The sequence below is a fragment of the Vicugna pacos genome, chromosome 30 (genome assembly GCF_048564905.1).
Source record: "Vicugna pacos chromosome 30, VicPac4, whole genome shotgun sequence".
Lineage (NCBI taxonomy): Eukaryota > Metazoa > Chordata > Mammalia > Artiodactyla > Camelidae > Vicugna > Vicugna pacos.
Genome location: NC_133016.1, coordinates 23467844 through 23488660, shown reverse-complemented (window position 1 = coordinate 23488660; position 20817 = coordinate 23467844). Strand labels below are relative to the sequence as shown.

General features: G+C 54.4%; 1 protein-coding gene across 7 annotated transcripts in view; it reads right to left on the bottom strand.

Annotated features, from left to right (window-relative positions):
• CTIF (cap binding complex dependent translation initiation factor) overlaps positions 1–20817 on the bottom strand; it is a 282212-nt gene that overhangs the window by 120505 nt on the left and 140890 nt on the right. For all 7 annotated transcript variants that reach the window (XM_072952320.1, XM_072952326.1, XM_072952323.1 and 4 more), the window contains one exon: positions 10944–11020. In XM_072952320.1, coding sequence (XP_072808421.1) covers positions 10944–11020 — 77 coding nt within the window. The remainder of the gene's footprint in view (positions 1–10943; positions 11021–20817) is intronic.

Sequence of the window (20817 nt, the reverse complement as noted above, 5' to 3'; positions counted from 1 at the left end):
GGCGGGTCTGGTATAGCCAGCACTGGCCAGGGGTTCTGAAGGCCTGTTTGACTGCTGTTTAAGACTTCCTCCAAAACCCTCTGCAATGTGAAGGGTGAGTGACTAAGTTTTAAGCCTCCCATAAATTGCCGGTGGATTTGTGCATCCGCCTACGAGCTGGACCTACTGAACTTGCCACTGGTGTGGGCCTGTCTGCTCCCCGCGCTCGGCTGTCCGTCTTCGGCAGCTCCACCCACTCTGCATTTTGAAACGATGCCTGCAGGTGCTCGGAGAGCTGGAGACAATGACACAAACTGCCACCTCAGAGATGACCCTGGGCACGCAGAGGACACCTTGGTCTTCGTCCCCCCCAGGGGGTCTGAGCACAGGCATCGCCCCCGGGGACCCACGGGCCTGCGTTCGGGAGTTATTTTAATCCTGCTTGCCGATGTCTTGCCTAATTGAGCCCCTGCATCACTTCTGGAAACCAGGGCCTCCCAAAATACTGCACACCATAATAGAGGCCACCTTGGCTTCCCCAAAAAACACACACATCGGAATAAATGGCTAAAATTAAATTACTGGGAAGACACAGAAATAACCCTCGGAGCTCAGGGTGAACGCTGACCCAGGCAGGAAGGCTCTTTGGTATTTTTAAAACCTGTGCTCCCGTCCCTGCTGGGGAGCCTGGGGGCGTGGAGGGCACCCTCGTGGCCTAGCTCACCCTCCTGGGGCTGGGGGGAGCTCTCCCCCTCCAGACAGCTGCCCACCGCCCTGGGACTCACAGCACCCTTCCTCCGGCCTCTCACCAGGTGGGGCCCCCACAACCTGGGAAATCTCTGGGCTATTGCAGGAACTTCCTAAATATGTCCACGCAAGAATCATCCGGACCAGGGAAAGGATCGACCGGCATGACTAACCTGGTGCAGGGGCGCAGAGGGCAGAGGGTGGGCGACCCCGTCTGGTGGGTCTTGTCTGAAACCTCTTCATTTGTTCATTCCTTTGAATGATGCCCTAGCCTCCAGTCCCCAGGCCTTGTGAAAAGAGCGCCCCCTACCCCCGCCCCAGGCTGCCTTTACTGCCTCTGGATCTGAGTTAATCAGGGGCTTAATCAGGGGTGTCCACAGGAGGCTGAACGTGCTGAAGAGGGGACAGAGAGAAGTTGTCCAGCAGAGAACTGGTTAGGGGCCCAGGCTCTGCAGCTGGGCAGTTTGAGTTTGCAGTCCAGCTCAGCAACTTCCCAGCTCTGTGACTTGAAGGGAGTTACTCCACTTCTCTGTGCAAGTTACTTTCCTCATCTGTGAAATGGAAATAAAAACAGCATCTCTGTCCTAAGGTTGTTGCGATTATATGAGCTGATAACTGTAAAAGGTTTAGCATGTCTGAACCTAGTGAGCATTCTGGAAGTGCCTGTTAAATCACTGAGCGACTGCCGGGCACGACTCAGGGTGGGCCAGGCTTGCCTGGTGGCCCATCAGAAAGGGTCCCAGAACCAATGGAATGCACTGCCCGCCCTGTGGGTAAGGTGGTTGCATGCAGTGTCCCATCTCAGGCAGCCAGATTGCTGGGAGTGTGAAGGCTTGGCCAGGCACCGCTGGGTGCCCAGGGTGTAGACCTAGACCAGATTTGGTCCCAAAAGATGTACACAGAAGTAGCAGACATGGCCCAGATTTCTGGAACTTTTTGGAGGGGGTGAATGGGCTGGGTTGAAGACACAAGGGGGGCTCACTATTTGCACTGAGAGCCCCAACGGGCCCGTGGAGCATCTCTGTCTTTCCAGCCCACAGCTAAGGAATGGAACATTCCTGGGAAGAGTTCTTTGTCATCTTTAGCCCTGCACTCTCCCTAATACATTTGAGCGCTGGAATCAGAAACCCCATTTTATAGCTGAGAAAACCACGGGCTCCAGAACGTGAGGAAACTGCCTTGGGCCACACAAGGAGGGAAACCCAGACTCCACAGCCGCCGGTCCAGCGCTCTCTCCGCCCTGGCACGCTTGCCAGACGGAGGGGACCCAGAAGTGAATGCTGGGCAGAGGGACCTCAGCCTCCGTACTTAGAGCCGGGCGGGGTCCTGGGCCTTCTCATGTACCTGCCATCGCACACCGTCTACCTGCATCCCTGCGGGCTGCATGTTAATGTCCTTGCGGACAATAGAAGAATGAGCTTGGCGAGGGTCCTTGTCCTCTCAAGAGCCCCTGGCTGGTGAGGGGTGAGTTGGTCCTGAAGGCAAGTGAGCCTGGCCCTGGTCTTGGGGCCCACCATGCAGGGTGTCCCCAGCAAAGGGGCCCTTGGAATTGTCTGTTTCCATCTGCTCCAGCAAGGGCGAGAGGGTTGCGGGTTAACATTTGGGAGCCAATCCCAATTGTCCAGCATTTCAGAAGAAGAGAGGCTAAGACTTCTGCAGGGAAGTAACTAGACCAGCTTGGGTGGCTGGCTCCTGGTGTCCATGCTACCTCCTGTCCCCAGCACAGACCCAGGAGGCAGAACATCTCTCTCTATGCGACCACTTTCCTAGTCAGCATCTCTCCTGCTCTCCAGGCCCCTAGGCATGTGCCCCGCCTCCTCTTCAGTCAGCTTCCTTGGCCCAGGTCTTCCTCCTTTGCCATCTAGGGCTCAAGAGGTCTGAACGAATCCTAATAGCTGGAAAAAGGAGCAGAGAAAAAACAAGGAGCCACACTCAGCTTCCCAGCAGCAGGCACAGGTTGGGAGGTGCCCACTGCCAGGGCGGGCAGGCCTGGCACTGGGAGCTCTGCCAAAACACATACCATGGCCACGCACGGACGCGGGTCCTGGGCCCATGGACGTGCTGGTGCTTCCCCAGGAGAGGGACCTCAGAGGGGCTGGTTTCTTTCCCATGAAGTGTGATGCCGTGAGCAGGTTCTGAGCACGGAGCACGTGCCAGGAAGGAGGGGCAGGAAAGAGAGCACTGTGGGCCAGCCCGCAGGGTCCTCTGGGCAGCCTGTTCCGCCCAGCAGTGCCGGGTGAGGCGGGCGTTGCTCAGAGGATGATTGGGCCATTACTATCTGTACAAAGGCGGGGGTCTTCTCTAGGCGTACCAGGGCCTTCCTGTCAACCACACACAGACCTGGACACCTGGCTTCAAGAAATGAGCTGTTCTTCTTTCCAAGAGAGCTCGTTTCGGGGTGGGCGTGGGGGAGGAGGAGAAGGAGCCTAAAAATAATTCCTATCTGACTCATTTTGCTTAGAATCTGACAGGGCTGCCTGCCAGGTGGGGGTTTGCCTGTCCCATTTTCTTATCTATCTTTAGCAGGGGCTTAATGAGGGCAATTTCCTTGCTGCGATATAAAGACAAACCGCGGGCAACAGGAGTGTAATCTGTCTCCTGTCTCCTGGGCTCCCGATGACAGGATGGCAATGATGGTCACCGCAGGGCTGAGCAGTCGGGGGGCTTTGGGACGGGGCAAATGAAGCAGCGGTCCGGCCCGTGAAACCCAAGCCAGGTGACAACCGCGGAGGAAGTGTCCCCTGCTCCTTCCTTCTGTCCTGCCATCTCTGCTACCCCCAGGAGAGCAAGATAAATGACTCAGGCCTGAAACCCCAGCACTCACAACACAGTCCTGTATCTTCAGCATCTCTCCCCCTGTCTTAAAGGGCAAGCACAGTCCTTTCTCATCATTCATGGTGTTACGTTCTATGTAACTATGCAACTATCCTGTGCACACTGAATCAGCAACTGCAAAACCACTGCTCCCAGGAGGAAGTCAGGGTGAGGTCCCTGCGAGCCTCTGGTCACAATGTTTTCTCCAGTTGATCAATACATAACCTCGCTTTATGTGTGCTTTTGTTTAAAGACACCGTATGTAATACACATTGTCGATTGACTAACACTGAACTTGCCGCCAACAGCACTGACTCTGGCTAGAATGAAGCTTATCTAATACACATATTTCTCCAGAAGGCACATCCCAGCCTCTTGCTCTTAGGAACACTAGACAGCACTTCAGCACTATGCTTGGGGGCCATCTGAAACAGCAAATTCACCAATAAAAGCACATCAGTGGGAAACACACGGCATTAAACAGATGGTGAGAAGGACACTTGTTCACGACAGGAGAGCTGGAGCAAGGAGGCAGAGGTCTCCCGGTTCAACCTCAGAGAGTCACCTGTGTGTTGGGCGACTCAAGTTCCCCCCCTACCCTGGGCGTGTCCATGAGTGACTGTGAAAACACTGTATTGATTAAGGGCCACAAACACATTTTAATGAGGGGGCAAGTTTACAAATATGGAATCTAAGAAGTAATGAGGATCGACTGTATTTCCAAAAGGGCTACCTTAACGACTCGTGAATGAGCTGATGGATGGACCTAGGACTCTGAGCTAGACTAATTCCTGATCAGTTCCTGGCGGACAAGATCTGGGGCTTAGTCATCTTCATAGATGAAGGGCTCCATGACTGCAGGAGTGATGTGAGGTGCCAAAGGGAACAGCAAGTTCCAGAAAGCCACTGTGACTCAGAGACAGGTCCGGAGGCAGCAGTGGCATCGCCCAGGGTCCCTGGCCGGGAGCCAGGCATGAAGAGGAGGAGGGGTAAGGTGGACTTCAGAAGGGAATGAGGGGTCTCCCATAACCAGTGATGGCCATCAAAGAGCGTGTCAGACAGTGAGCTGAACAAGCGTTAACGACAATTCTAAATTAAATGTTTGTATTTAGAGTGAGAAGGAGGAGGCAAGCATGAGGCTGCTGACAGGAGGATGATGGCAAGTGAAGGGAGCCGCTGAGAGAAAAGTCTGCCTTCCCTCGGAGAACTCGTGTTGGGCCAGGAAAGGCAGACCCACCTAGAGCACCGTCAGTATGATGCTGAGAGCCCTGGAGGAAGTCACGGGAGAGAGACGGGCACTCTGAGCCCTCCTCTCCTTGTTTAAGAGATGAATCAACACGGCTCAGAAAGAGAGAGCTCTCCCCGCGAGGCCACCGGCGGCCCCTGACGATGCCTGAGGAACAAGGTGCGAGACGCTGCAGCTGTGCATATACAGTTCCAATTTTTATAAGTCAGAAAGACACAGATAGCATCTCTCCCATAGAGATCCCCAAGCAGGTGATTTGGAAGAGAAGATGTTACTACTCATAGCTAGCACAGAGTCACACGGACCAAGACGGGGCCAGATCAAATCTACGTCCTTTTTTGAAAGGGTGACTATCCCAATACACTGATGGAGTCCTGCAAACATCAAGACGCCGGGAGTGTTTCCGGGGGCTTGCCACATCACTCCATCCTGGGACCTGCCTGATCCATTTAAAAAAAAAAAACTTAAAAGAAAATTGAGATATAATTCACATACCACAAAATCCACCCTTTTAAATTACACAATTCCGGATTTTTAGTACATTCCCGAAGTTGCCTAGCCATCACCATTAATTCCAGATGTCCTGTTCATTTTTATCAGTGACCTAGATGATGTCACAGACAGCTTGCAAAATCACATCTGATAGCTGACACTAATGCTGGCCCTAGGGAAAGAGCCTGGCACCCAGGGAGGGTTTGGGCACGTGGCTGCAGAGGAAGGGAAGGAGGGGCGAGATTGCTAATTGGTCGTACAGTTAGAGGACAGTCATGGTCAATCATAGGACAGAGGCCACAGGAGCTGCTGGCGGGTTTGCTCACCCTGCAGCATCCAGGATGTGGCCCGACTGCACCATCTGGGGACCCAGGGAGGGGGTGGCATTCAGAGATGTGGGAACGGCTCGCTCTCCTGCCTCTCGCCCAGCAGCGCCATCTGACACTAGCTGGGGAGGACCGTGGCATTCTTTTCCTGTTTTCAAATCTGCTTTGCACATGGAATAAATTAACTGTTCTAAGACCTCACTTAATGAAACAAATTAATTTGGAGAATGGCTCTCCTGTCTCCCTAGTCACACAGGCATCAGCCGATGGACCACTGGTGCCTCCATTAGCTTCCCCACTCTCACTGCTAGGAGGCCAGCTCTGGAGACTCTAACAGTCTGGGTTGGGGCCCATCAGGAGCCTGGAGATTCCCTTCTCTTTAGTTCAGTTGGGGGTAGTGGCTGCTGTGAGCTCTGCCCATCTGGCTCTGCTTCTAGGGAGCTTTGTGGGGGTGACTTCTGGGGCAGTGGGAATCCCTGGCCCCCACACCTGTCTCACTGACGCTTTCACAGTCCTCTCACTCTAACGTCCTCCCATCCCCCTCCCAAATCCTCCTCAGGACTCATGGCTAGTTCAATGTCTGCCTCCTCCAGGAAGCGTTCCATCACCACCCCCACTGGCTCCTTTCTCTGAATCTCCTTGAGTAAATCTGTGGATGCCACATCGTTGCACACCGCGTTCTGGTGGCTGCTGAAGCCAGTGTGCAAGCTCCACCTCAGGCCCTTGAGAGCAGGGACCACGCCTGGCAATTCTCTGTTTCCCCACAGCACCAAATGTCACGCTGAGCACTGCTCCCTCAGTCCTCGCTGGAGAGTTAAGGAGTGCTTCACTGGGGTATTCGCTGAGACGTGCACCCAGGTCCCGCTTCAGGAACAATGCACTCACCCCCTGTGGCAGACAGTCCTCAGTGGCCAGCCTTACAGAAATTGCCTGGGATGGACAGTGGCCAGCCCAAAGTCACAGCAGTCCCCATCTGATGACTAGAGCAGACGTCGGGATGCGAAGACCTGCCCCTTCTCTCCATCTTGGGGCAACTCTAAAGAGTCACCCCAACTTCAGAAGCCCCCATAGAATCAGAACTCCCCACCCAGACTGCACTGCAGCTCACCTCCTCCCCCTGCCCAGTCCAGCACCCCCCTCCCTTCCTGTCTGCCTGTTGACCCTAAGGGCGCTCCTTAGTAAGTGCGCTGCCCGCTGATCTCCATCCCAGACTCTGCTCCCCAGGGAACACAGACCATGACTTTCTCTCCCTGCCTCAGCTGTTCATCTCTTCAAATACAGTGGGGCTGGAGGAGTAGAGAAGACCCCTACAGCCCCCAGAGGTGAGCCTTCCCTCAAGGTCAACACGGGCAGAGGGTCAGTGGCATGGCCAGGACTCAGGCCTCCAGCGTTTGCTCCTCTGCCCTGCGTCCGGTGGGGAGGGAGCTTGGCAGGAGGCGATCCTCAGTGGCTCCCCCTCCAGTCAGCAGCTCTCCAGCTTGGGTGGGGACAGACACCCAGAGGCATGTTGCTCTTTCAGGAATGCATGAAATACTCATTTATTACATTCATATCACGAAGTTCATAATTTTGCCTGAGATCAGCAAACATCTTTGACTAGTTTCCCAAAATAAATAAGCGGTTACCAGTTGTCCATGTTTTGAGAACATTTAAAGGAGAAAACCTTTGCACTGTGCACGAGCTTAACTCTTTTCTACAGAACGAGGAAAAGATACCCACAACTCAGTTTTAGTCACAGAGGCCCTGGAAGCAGCCCATGGAATCTGAGAGCAGAGTCTGCGGAAGGCTGCTTGAGAGGGGCCCTCCTTCCCTACCAGTCCTGGCAATCGGGGCAGAGCTTCCCCAAAAGTTGATCCTTGAAAGGGAACAACTGATCCCGGGGGTCCTGCCCCTGGAGGCAACGCAAGAAAGGCTCCCTGCGTTCACAAGCAAACCCATCATTCATAGGGATCTGGGTTGACCGCCCGCCCCCGCTCCTGGCTGCAGACATCCTTGGTCTGTACAGAGTTTTCTGAGCACCTCGGATCCCTCTGTGATCTAAAGGGTGGGCTGATGCTAAGACCATTTCCCAGTGCCTTCCAAGGATGAGCTTGTCAAGCCTCCTGATTAGTGAACCCATTTTACAGAACAGGAAATAGAGTTTTCAAGATAGAAAGTGATCTGTCTGAATCACAGAGTCAGCGAGTAGAAGAGGTAGGATTCACATCTGGCATCTAATTAATTCCGGGGCATACAGCTCAGGGTTCAACAACTGGAAAGTAAAAGCAGTAAGGGCACACTCAAGAGGCCACTGGGGACTAGGATACAGACCAGGGTTCTAGACCCTAGTTCAGAAATTCCTGCTCCAGGCTGTGGGGTAACAGATCTGCAGCTTCAGGTCCATGTTGCCAGGAGTTTGCAGCTATCAGACACCAAGTCCAGTCACCCCTGCAGGCCTTCCAGAAGAGCCTCAGAGCCACCAGGGGGATGGAACAGCTCGCTTCCCACCCAGGGCACCCGAGCCTCGCCCTGATCGTGCACCCACCAGCTGCCTGCTGTTGGCCTTTTCTGGGTCAAAGGTCCACCTGAGGTTGTGGAGCTGAAAGGGCGAGAACCAGCGTCAGCAGAGATGAGCTCAGCTCTGCTGCTTCTTAGCTGAACAGTTTGGCTTGTGTCCCCTGCCTCAGTTATTCCATCTGTTAAAAGGGGAAATAGGGCCTTCTCTCCCTTGCAGCAGAGGGGGAGAGAAAAGAGGCTTGAGCCAGAGAGATGCTGGCTGTGCTCTCTGCCACCAAAGCGGAGTCTGGTCTGCTCCCCTTCTGCCACCCAGGGAAGGCAAAGCCTCTCTCAGTGTGGTTGAAGCCCCACTACTAGGAAGCTTAACCTGCTGTACAAAAGTTCACTATCAGGGTCAAGTGCAGAGTTTTGGGGTTTAGCAAGGATATGACCGCCCATCATCAGCTGGGAAGGTCAAGGTCGACCTGATGATATTCTGCAGCCGTTCCTGGGACGTCAGAATCACGTGCTCCACCCAGAAGGGCTTGGGAGGCCCCTGGTGCTGGCTTCTTGCTTTCAGACAATGAGGTCCTCAAACTATGTGCTGCCCGCTCTTCTCCTGAAAGTCCCCGTTCCCTGGGGACTCCGTGATGGCCAAGCGTTGGCCGCACCATATTCCAGATCGTGAATAAAGGTGGGGGCCCCGCCTGGCACACAGCACTGGCTCACCGTGCGTCTGCTGCCCTGAATTGCAGTGTGAGCCCCTGATGGTCAAGATGTTTGTTCCCTGAGCCCGTCTTTGGTCCAGAGGAACACTCTCTCCTTTCATTTCAGCTGACTTTCTCTGGTTTGGGTCCTGGGGAATATGGGGCAGCCACTCCTCAGGGCTCTGTATAAATCTTCCAGTTTACTGGCATGAACGATCTTTCCCTACAGCCTCCTCTTCCCTGGCCCCATCCCGTTAGCCTCTGCTCACAGGACATACTTTCCATCCTTTTAATCATCTTTATTGCCTTGCTTTGGACCCATTCCCGGGTCCACATCCTTTGCGAGGTGCGCTGACTTAACCGGGGGTTTGTTAACACGAGCGCGGCTCAGCGGAAGGTCAGCTTCCCGGTGCCTGCGTGTTCCGCTCCTCTTCCTACAATCCTGGGTCACGCCGCTGCTTTCCGGAGACCTGCACTGTCCGGGGGCTCCTGCTGAGTGAGGCAACCTGGCCCACAAGTGGAGAGGTGGCTGATCAGGGCGCTGAGAGCAGCCTGCCCTTGCCTGGGCCCAGAGGGTGGCTTTTCCTTGGGAAGCTCGGGGACTCCCCACACCTGCACGCACACTCTGGGGACCACAGGACGCGGAGGAGCGACACCGAGCCTCTGTTCTTCCGGACACCTCCCCAGTCCCCGGTGAACCCCATTCCTCCTTTAGGGGGCGCCCCCTACTTCTTCCTGCAGGGACCCCAGAAACCAAGTATTAGGCTCTATGAGGCTGCAGAGCAAAAAGGCAGCACACAGTGCAGTGACCACGCTCTGGTCAGACCAGGAACAGGCTTGGGCCCACTCTCCCTGCTCAGTTTCCCCTTTCGATGCAGCTACAGAAAAAGTGCTTGGTGATTGGTTTCTAAGCCAGGATGGCCTTCCTCCCAGAAGGCTGTACACTCACTGTCTTCTGGGGACGTTTCAGTCCCACTAAATCCAGCAGCTAATGATGAGACATCCTGGGGGCCTGGTCCCCTGGTCCTTCACCCACCCTGAGTTGTGGCCACCAGCCAGCACTCCAGGGCCCACATGTGAAGGGTGGGATCAGGGACCCTGGTCAGCCTGGTCTCAAGGAGGCTGCACAGGACTGGCACTTCTAGTCTAGTTTTCTGAGCTGGGATGTTGGCTTGGCTGTATTTTGGCTCCCTGAGAACATTCTCTGTTCATTAAAGGCAAAACCACCAGCCACCACATTTATCTAAGAAGAAATTCCCTATAGAGGAGAACCTCATCTTAATTTTTCAGGCAGAAGCCTATCTTTCCTTCCCTCCCTCCCTTCCTTCCTTCTTTTTCTTCCTTCCTCCCTCCCTCTTCTTATATTTCCAACCAGAAATCATTTATGCACATTCAAGCAAAAAAAGAAAAAAAAAAAAAAAGAATCCAAAACCAAAAATACTCTAACTCTGCTTTAGCACAAATGGCCACATACTGAAACATCGTTCTGCACCTGGAGTTTTCCATCTAAATACACCTTGAAGACCTTTCAACGTCAGACAGCCTTTAAGGGCACAAAGGCTCAGACTCCCAGAACCCAGCTTCAGTTGTTTGTTCTTATCCAGGGCCACCTTGGCCACATTTTCTGACCCCTGTTACCCAGCCCTCTGCATCCCAGAGGAGATTCTGATTCCAGTCTTAGTTTAAGTGAACCCCTGCAAGGCATTCGAGAGAAGCAGCACACGCAGTTGCTGATCTGTGTGTCGCTGTCACGGCAGAGCCCAGCACGGGCCAGGCACAGCTCCCAGGGCCTGGGCGGAGGACAGACAGATATCCTGGAACTGTGAGCTCCAGAGCCTCCTGGAGGCCATGTCACAAAACACACATCAGCCAGGTCCTAGGTCCCTGGAGGACCGCAACTGTGTCTGTACAGTCAGTGCAAAGAGCTTTTCTCCTCCTGAACTGCGAAACCTGCCCTGGACTCCTAAAGGGGTCCAATCCTGGGGCTAACCAAGAGAAGGACAGCCACCGCTGCCCCTGGTCACCAACACCACCGTGCCTACTTCATCTCACAGGTATCGGCTGGTGACTGGGAAAAGCAAAACACAGGCTAGAACTGCAGCTACAAAAGGCCGACAGGAAAAGAAAACCCAGAGTTTGCGACGGAGTCTCTCCTACCTTCGATCGTTTCTTCTCCTTCGGAACAACTTCTTTGTGTGTGCGATCTCCACTTCGTGGGGCATTGGGTGGTAGCCCTGCGTGATCGGGGAGGAAGAGGGGATCGTTAGTCACTTCTGAAAGACAGCGAAGAACTTCTGGGTCTGAACAAACTACAACAACACAAAGTTGAGCCTGGAAATTCTAGACTCTGACCACCAAGTCCAGACTGAAAAATGGAGAATGCTAGAGTTAATGAATTTTCCACCAGGTGATGAGGCTGGAATTATAGAACCAAAGAAGAGTGGGGACACAAAGAGGACCTTAGATTTTGTCATATCCAGTCACTCAAATTACATACGAGAACACTCAAGGCCACAGAGGTGGATGAGCAATTTCAAGGTCTTACAGAGAATTAGCAAGAGAATTCGATCCTGGGTTCACTGGCTGTGTGATGGAGGACAAGTGTCTTCTCTAACATCAAGCTTCCTAACACCATGGGAAAGTCAGTATCTTCTCGGAGCTGTTGAGAGGACCAAGGAGATGCAGCCTCCTTGCAGGCCCTGAGCCTCGTGCAGAGGGAGCATGCTAGGACTCAGGTCTCCTCATCCTAGTCCAGGATGCCCCATACAATTTTCACCCAGGATCCTCATTATTTACACTCCTGGGGGCATATTTAGGGGAAACATGCAAATAGCTACATGCCTTTTTCAACTTTCAACTGGGAAAATCCTAAGGGTGGTCTTCTGCATACTGTCGTCATGGTAACAGCTATGTACATATCTGCATCGAGGTTGGAGAGAGACCCCCTACCTATAACGCAGGGCTGGTCCCGCACACGCCGGGCTGCAGGCAGAACTGTTTGCACAAGTTGGGCTGACGGCCAGCTCTCTTCTTACCATCTCCCTCCCCCCAAAAAAGTATGTTCTGGTGGGACATGGGAGAGCACTGTCACTCCATTATGGGCAGGCTTGGGGTGTGGGAGGAAGGGTCGAGGGTGCCTAGGCCTGGAGGTCTGAGAGGAGGAGGTTGGTCTGGCTTGGGCCTGGGACAGCTGGGTACACGTCCTGTCACAAAGTCCACAGCCTGAGTGTGACCCCCATGCCACCCTTAGGGCCCTGGGCACACACAGGGTCAGAGGGTGTGGCAGGGCCCAGTAAGCTGGAGACGGGTCAGGGAGAGTCCATTTAGCACCCTTCCCCCCACTGCCCACTTTACAGACAGGGAGACTGAGGCACCGACCCTCTGTGGTGAAGGCATGTGCAGCCCTCTGGATCTGGGGTCCACAGTGGAGGGTCCCGCTGAACTGCCTTCTCCAGGCTTACCCCCAGCCAAGGGGCCAGAGTTGGGGGGCCCTGGGAGGACAATGGGTTCAGGAGGACACAGGGATCTTGGCCTTTTGGACGCTTGGCCCAGACTCCATTGAGTCCAGGGAGAGAATGACACATTTCAAAATTCATTATAATATTAGCCCTTCCCTCACACCCTGTGTCTTGCCTCCAACAATCTGGCCAAGAAAGCATGAATGAATTCCGGGCTCGGGCACCACAATGGGCCTCTGCAGACTTAGGATGTGCTTTGTTTAATGGTTTTCTCAAAGGATATTATTTGCTTTCTTTAATACAAGACACAAACAAGGAAAAACACCAAGTCTTCCCCTCTCATTTCCCCTCTCCCACCCCGACTCAGCTCTGGGCTGGCCCCTTCCCTCCCTCCTGGCCTCAGGTCACCGCAGGAACACACTGGGCGTGCCCTGCAGAGACAATGGAAGGAAGCTGGATCGGAGGCCGGACTGAGGGAGCTGTCCCCAAGGCTTGGCCTTCCATGAGCCCAGAAGGTGCCGGCTTCCCCTGTCCCCGCCACAAGAGTCCTGGGCTCTGACCTGCATCCTGGCCTCCTCCCCCACACATGGCAGCCATGGTGGGGAGGTACCCTTGTGATCCACCCTCGGCAGGGAGTCCCAGCTGTTTGCCTGGACTCAGTGTGGCCCCATGGGCATGCGGGACCGCTTGGGGCTTCTAATTAAGCCACTGCTGTGACCTCTGTGTCCATCCATCCATCTCCTCCAAATGACTATACATGTATGTGTGTACGTATAGAAAACATCACAGTAGTTAAAGGCCTGGGCTCTGGAGCTACACTGAACGGTCAGCTCCTGCCTCTTCCTCTTGATGGTTACGACTTTGAGTAGATGACCTAACCTCTGTGCGCCTCAGCTGGTTTGTGTGTTTTGTCAGCCACTGTCAGGTGAGCTTCTGCAGCATCACCCTGGACCACTCAGGCCCTGCCTGCTCTTTCTCCACTAGACTCCCCGCACGAGGACCATTCTCCCTTCAGCTCTGAGACCTGGCTGTAGTCCTCCCTCTGTCTGACCTCTGATCACTCAGTAACTAAGTGGCCCTGGGAGACAAGTAGATGATACAAACCAAGCCTCTCCAGGGAGGGAAGACAATACTCCTTCAGAGTGCAGCTCGGGCAGAGTACACGTGAAACACACACACACACCCTGTCCCAGAGGTCAGCGCTGGTCTAAGATGCAGCACTGTGGGGCAGCGCGTCACTGCTCTGCTTGTAGAAACACGTTATGTAAAACCCGCCCCTTCCGGGGCCGTCTGAGGCTAACACCTCGCCGCCTGGGACAGTAGGTGTTTACGGAGGATTAAAGGCAGGCGCAGCAGAGCTGCTGGTCCCAGGCTGGGAGCGCAAGGGCCTTGCCCTGAGATGACAGCTGTAAACAAGCATATCTTGGGTCTGGGGGTGAGGGCAGGGGGAGGGAGGGCAATAGAAGCACACTGAGCAAGGCAACACCTGTGCCTGGTGGTGCTGAGACCAGCCGACCCTGTGACAAGAGTGATGCGTGTCCTCCGAGCCACAGGCTCCCATCCCCCCACACATCCAGCCACCCATCCCTCTACCCACTCATCCTATAAATACTGTTGTTTTAGAAACTGCAGGTAGAGCAGTGAAAAAGCAACAGCAAAAAGCTTGTTCTTATAGAGCACACCTTCTAGTGAAAGGAGAGAGATGACAAACAAATAGATAATCTGATAAACAATGAAAAACGCTACAGAGCAGAACAAGGCAGGACGGAGGGACGAGAGCAGCGGGGCTGAGGGTGGGCAGGGAAGACCCCTCTGTTACTTGCCATCCATCCATCAATCCACCCACCCACCTGTCCATCCTTGGTTCTTCTTCACCCAACCAGCTCTGAAGGCCCACTGTGTGTCAGGTGCATCAGATGGAAAATTCCAGAATGAAGAGACCCCGTCCCAGCCCCAGGAGCTCAGGGGGACATAAATGAACAATGCCGTGCATCATGGTAGAGGTTGTGCCTCTGACAGCCCTGAGGAAGGAATGAGGACCTCTGTTGGAGGTCAGGGAGGCCTTCACCAGGGGTGGTACTTGAGCTGAGTGTAAGGGTGGGACAGGAGCACAAGGGAGAAGAAGGTGTGTTATATCCTCAACCTGTAGGCCAACAACGCCAGTGTCATGAGCGGAGGGAGTGGAGACACTCTTGGCACTGTGGGAGGAGACGGAGGCACCGGGGTGCTCCGAGGACCAGGGCTGGTGCTCCTGACCACAGCGTCTGGCGTGGTGCCATCTGTATAGTCCTCTTCGCCCCTGCAGTGGGTAGAACTGTGAGCCCCCAAAAGATCAGCTGGAGTCCTAACCCTGAGTCCCTGTGGAGGTGACCTGACTTGGAAATAGGGTCTTTGTGCATACGATCAAGTTAAGAAGTCATGCCCTAAGTCCAGTGACTCATGTCCTTGTAAGAAGGAAATTTGGACACAGAGACACAAGGAAGAAGGCCATGTGCAAATGGAGGCAATGTTTGCAGCGATGCGGCTTCAAGCCAAGGAAAGGCACGGATTGCTGGCAGCCACCAGAAGCCAGGAGAGGCAAGGATCCTTCCCTAGAGGTTCCAGAGGGAGTGCGGCCCCGAAGACACCTTGACTGCAGACTTCCAGCCTTTAGAACTTGAGACTGCAGATTTCTGTTGCTTTCAGTCACCTAGTTGGCGGCACTCTGTTATGGCAGCCCTAGGAAGCTAATACACTCTCCCGCCAAGTGTCCACAGCCCTGGGCCCACCCAGCAACCTTCCCCACTGGCTCCCTCAGCAACCCCCGCTCATTACCCCAAGAGTGGTCTTTCCGGACCCCAGATGTCACAGGATACCCTGAGTCCATCTGATTCTCCCTGGTTATTGAACGCTACCAACCCCACGCCCGCACTGTTCTAAAACCTTTTTGGCTGTAAATCCACAGGGGCTGCTCCAATGGTGGAATGCCAGGCTCTGTTCCAGACACTTTGTCTGGAGGGGTCTTCCAGCCCCCATCAAACCAACCGCTTAGGATGGTGCCCAGGTCTCTGCCTTCACCACTCTTCTGGTCTATTTGAGATGAGAGATTCAAGTTCCTACAGAGCAGGCAGGGGAGTCCAGGGCTCGGGGACCATGCTTCCTGGCCTGGCCCCTCCCTCCAGCACACCTGGAGGGCCCAGGAGACAGGAGGGAGCAGGGAGGACTTCCTGAGAGCAGGAGACTTGAGGCTGGAAAGATGCACTGCTGCTACCACTGCTCCCCAGCCACCAGGTGACCCCCTCGACCTGGGTCCCAGGCTGGGCTGCCGTGAGGACAGCCCCTCAGTCCCAAACCTCTCCCCGACAAGGTGAGTCCCAAGGGGGCAGGGACCCGCCTGGCTCATGGACCACTGTATGCCCAGCACTGGAAGGGTGCGTGGCTCAAGGAGGTGTTAACTAAGTACCTGCTGAAGGAGAGACAAAAAGGAAAAGGAGGAAGAAGAGGACGAGAGCCTAATTTTGGTGGAAACTCCACTGAATAAGGTCTCTGGATAGAAATATCAACAGGAGTGGTGGTGGCAGTGGCAGGTGCAGGAGGAGCTCCTGGCTTCACAGGGGGCCACACGCCCCACACTCTTCACCTCGCGGACCCCTCAGACAGGGCCCCAGGGCTGAGATGCTGAAGTCAGTGAGCGGGGCGGGCCAGGCCCACGCGCGTCCACTGTCCCCGCCTCTCGCCGCACCACCTGCTTTCCTGCAGACCCAGGGGAGCTGCAGGCTCCCAGCACCGCCAGGGTCCCTCAGGGTCTCCACCCTCACTGGCCAGGTGAGGCTGCCCACACGCACTCGGGGGCCTCACCGTGTAGAAGTCCCGCATCTGCACGCATTGCTCACATGGGGCTGAGATGTGCCCACTCCGTGGCTGTGGACTGTGGAGACGGTGAAAGCAGGAAGGGTCACACCCCCCCACGCATCCTTCTCCCTCAGCCCAGGGTCCACTGGGTGGTGTAGTGGGTTGAACTGTGTCCCCTGCACACTGACTCCAGTCACACACTGAAGTCCTAGGCCCCAGTACCTCGGGATGACCTGATTTGGAAATAGGGTTGTTGCAGACGTAATGAGTTAAGATGAGGACATAATAAATCGGGGTGGGCCCCTAGTCCAATATGCTTGGCGTTCTTATAAAAAGAACACCATGTGAAGACTGGAGTTATGCTTCCGCAAGCCAAGAAGATACCAGAAGCTGAGAGGCCAGGAGCAAGTCCCTCTCCAGCACCTTCAGAGGGAGCACGGTCCTGCCAACACCTCGATTTCGGGCTTCCAGCCTCCAGAACTAGGAGATAAGAAATTGCTGTTGTTCTAAGCCACAGCCTTTTGGCACTTTGTTACGGCAGCCCCAGGGAATGAATTCAAGTGAGAGAGGGGGCAAAATCATCTGTGCCTTAAAAAAGGGTTATTTTTCTCACTGTATTTCCTTTGCCAAACTAGAGTTGAATTTGTGAGTTATATGCTCACCAGGTAGTCCCACTGTGGTAGCAACCTATTTTTACAGAAGAGGAAGGAGAGGCTTAGTAAAGTCCAGGAAGTTACCCAAGGCCGCCCAACCAGTTGGCAGCAGCCGGTGTCTGCCGCCTCCCAGGCTCACGGTCCCAACTGTGATGTCACTCGGCCTGCAGTGCCAGGGCAGAGATGTGGAAGTGGAACCACGGGGTGCACAAGCAGGGTCTTTCCTGCCCTTCCTCTGACCCCATGGTGCCCGGCCACGCACTCTTGGTCCCCAAAAGTGAGGACATGGCTGAGGGCAAGCCCGACTCGTGCTGGAGCTGCAGCTGGGCGGCCCCAACACTGATCACGGCGCCGGCCACCCGGCCCAGGGATGGAGAGCTGGTGCCACCAGGCACTGGTTTGGATGCCCTCCCATGTCTGCCCTGCAGAGTTCTTGCCCGTGTGAGCTTGCTGTGACCTCTGACATGGCCCTGCCCCGCCGGCAGGCCTCTGGTCCTTTCTCTTGAGGGGGTGGGGCCCATGGTACCAACCTCACCCTGCTCGTCACAACACAGGTTGCTGGGGCAAGGCTGTGCTGTGCCTGGTTCCCCTTCAGTCCCCCGGAACGAGGTTTAGACGTACCCCACAGAGCTCCGTCCCATGTCCGGCAGCTTCATGGAACCCCAGGCCGGCCTTCCCCTCCAGGGAGATTTCCCTGATATTCCCGTGACCTGTGATCTCTGACCACTAATCGCGAACCTGGGTCCGATCCAAATCATCCAGGCCTGACTATCTCACAGGTCTGTTATCTCTCACACACACCTGCTCTTTGCAAAGGGAGAGCGTATCACACAAACATGAGAGATTCCCCCTCCCTGTTGTGCGAAGATCCCCCCAGACTGTGGGAGACCTCGACAAGCAGCAGGAGGAGGGGGTGCGGCCGGGAGATGCAGGAGCTGGAAAGGTGGTCTGAGGATCTGGGCCAGGTGAGGCAGCAGTGGGAGGGGCCCACACCAGTCTCCTGAGACCAGGTAAGCCCTGTGGCCCCAGCCCTGCCCTCCCCAGGGACCCACCCGTCCACCCCCGTCTCTCCTGGAGACTGGAAACCACAGCCCCTTCCTCTGCTTCACAAGGCTGTGTCTGGCCCCATCTATCACTCCCAAGAATGCTTTGAAATACATGGAGACTAATGGCTTCCTTCTCTCCAGAAAATTCCAGATGACCCCGAGTGGAGAGCCCCGTGAACAGGGGCTCAGAAGAACTGGACATTGGTTCTGCCGTGCCCACTGGGCAAGCCCAGGGAGCTGGAGCCCCGCAGAGGGAGGACAGACTTGGGCTAAGCCAGCTGGGACTCCCCGGGCCCCCGTCTCCAGCCCGACCTGGGGAGACATCCCGAGGGCGGACGGTACGCAGCAAACACTTGGCAACTTAAGGGGTCATAAAAATATCAAGTACAGCTCCTCTGACAATAAGTTAGTCTCAGTAGTGGAGCCTTCCTCTTGCTGGCGTCATGTTTTTTCGTAGCTTCTAAGAAGTTATCCTACCAAGCTCCACGTGGGCAGGATGTGCGGGTCACGTCCAAGCTGAAACAAACAGGTAATGTTTCTAAAATTCCTGGAATCTCTAGGCTGCACGGCTATTCAGGGAAGCCGACCTGTTTCAGAAAGAAAGTGGCTGGAGGGGGCGGGCGGGTGGGCTAACCCATGTTTAAATTCATGATTTTCTAATTTTTCTTTTAATTTATTTTTGTTTTAATCAGCAGAGACCCTTTTAAAAACAATACCTCAGCTGGAACCCCAATATAAAAACACAGATAAAAGTAGACGGGGAAGAGAGGCAGGGGCTGCCTCTGAGCCATCAACACCCACCCCTCACCTCCAGCCGCCCCCGACCTGCTCCCTGGACGTGAACTCACACTCCACCCACTCTGAAAGCGTGGGTGAACTGGACATTCTTCCAGAAGAGGGGGCTAACGGAGGCTCTCTGGACAGGGTTTAATGGAGCCTAGCTCACAAATATTTAGCCCGTGGCCGTCTGCGGGGTGCCAGCCCATGGCAGTCATCCAGCAGCAGGGATCTGTGTCTGCACAGACCTGTGGCCTTCCTTGGATGCATCAAGCTAATAAAACCCATCCTTCCTTTTCCCTTTAAGTTGGGTTTCTCACTGTCACAGACAAGTGTCCTGACTAATAAACCTCACACACCCTTTAGGCAACCTGGGCCCCAGCTCTGCTGCCAAACTTGGATATCACTGGGCAGTTAGTTATCTGATCCAGCCCTCTCCTCCCTCTTGTGGAAAACAAGGATGAAAATGTTTGCTTTTCCTATCTCCTGCGTCACGACTGCTTAAGCCTTCCTTTGATATGAGCCAATGAATTCCCCTTTTTATCTTTTAAAATATATTTTGACTTGGGTTTCAAAAAGGTCCTAAGTGATGCAGCACGCTACAACTTCAGGTGTTGTTACGGCTGATCTTGGTATATCCACGAAGTCCTGGAAAACACTCGGGACCACCCTGCGCCCTCCCACCCGTAGCCATGTCAGGGAGGATCCGCGGAGCAACGTCAAACACAAATGACATCTCCTTGATGATTTTTGAATGAACAGGAAAAAATAGGTGAGAACACTGATGCAAAGGACAGGCCTATAAACCAATAGAAAAATGTGAGAGAACTGTTTCTATGTTACATGATGTAGAATGTGGAGGAAACAATTACTACAGTGTGGTGTTTTCAACCATTGTTAGTTTCCCATTTGCAATCAGGGTGTGTGTTTGTGTGTGTAGGGAGGGTATGCACTGTAACTCTGTGTCAATGACCAAATGGGACTAAGTGGCTCAAGGTCTCATCCAGGTGACAAGCCCGGGACCAACAGTCCAGAAGGATGCAGGCCATCTGGGCTCATGGCGGTGTCCCTGCTGCCCACTGACAAAGGGACATGAGAATGGAACTGAGGCAGACAGATGCTCCCCACTCCCCTAATGAGGGGCGCTTCCTGGACGGGCTGCTGACCTGAAAAAGGCAATACCTTCCTGCTGCTGCAGACCAGAGGCAGGAAGATGCTCTAGAAAGGCAAGAGCTCCAAGTGGCCATGGGAAAGGCACAGTGTGTGCTCTGCAGCCTCTGGAAAAATCGCATGAGCAAGACTGGACACATGTGGCCTGCATCCTGGTCTCTAACTAATGGTGTGTCCATGACAGAGATAAGACCCAAATCCTGGAAAAGCCCATAAAGCAATTTCGAAGAGAAGACAAAAGAAAAACCAAGAGAAGACAAAGCAATTCTCATACTCTGGTCTCTAAGGAGAAGTGACAGTCCTGAGACGTAGGCGAGTTGTGAATAGTTTTATGTACCAGGGGAACTTCAAAGACCATCTTGGGAACAGAAGCAACAGTGGATGGAAGAGAAGGGACGACTCTGCAGCAGTCAGAGGGATGCCCATTGCGGGCTGTGACGACGCCGTATGTCATGGATACAGAAAAACCAGATTCTGCCTGTGTCCCAAAGCAGGCCACAGGCTGCCAGGAGGACAGACACAGAAGTGGTTTCATTACTCCAGACCGAGGGAAGTCACATGAGGGACACCCAAGGTGCAAGGAACGTGTGGAGGAAGCGATGCCCAGCAACTAGTTGATGGCAGGCTCTGAAGTTAACAGAAGCAGAATCAGAAAGGCGAGGGCCTCAGCAGAAGTCACTCGGTCGCATGTTTTGATGGCTTTGCTCTTGCCTCTCCTGAATGCACTCTGGTGTGGCTCATTACACAGACTGGCCATAGCCAGGACTCAGTAAGTACAAGGACATCCGTGGGCCATGGGGAGGAACCCACTGCCCCAAACACCTCTACCAGAGATGCTGAGAACCCGAGGTGAGTTTGGCTGAGCGGAGACGCCGCCGAGGCCTCCTGTGAGTGAATGGGTCCATCACTCTCCTGCCCTCTGCACTGCTGGGCTAAGGCTGGCTGGTCTGAGGACACAGGGGGATGGGGAAGGGGGCCATGACAAAGGAGCACCCAAGAGCAGCAGGGCGCCCGTCCCAGGGTCTGCACAGCCAGCCTCAGGTTCTTGAAGCAACTCAGACTTGGGGCTGCCTGGCAGGGATCAGAGTCAATTGGT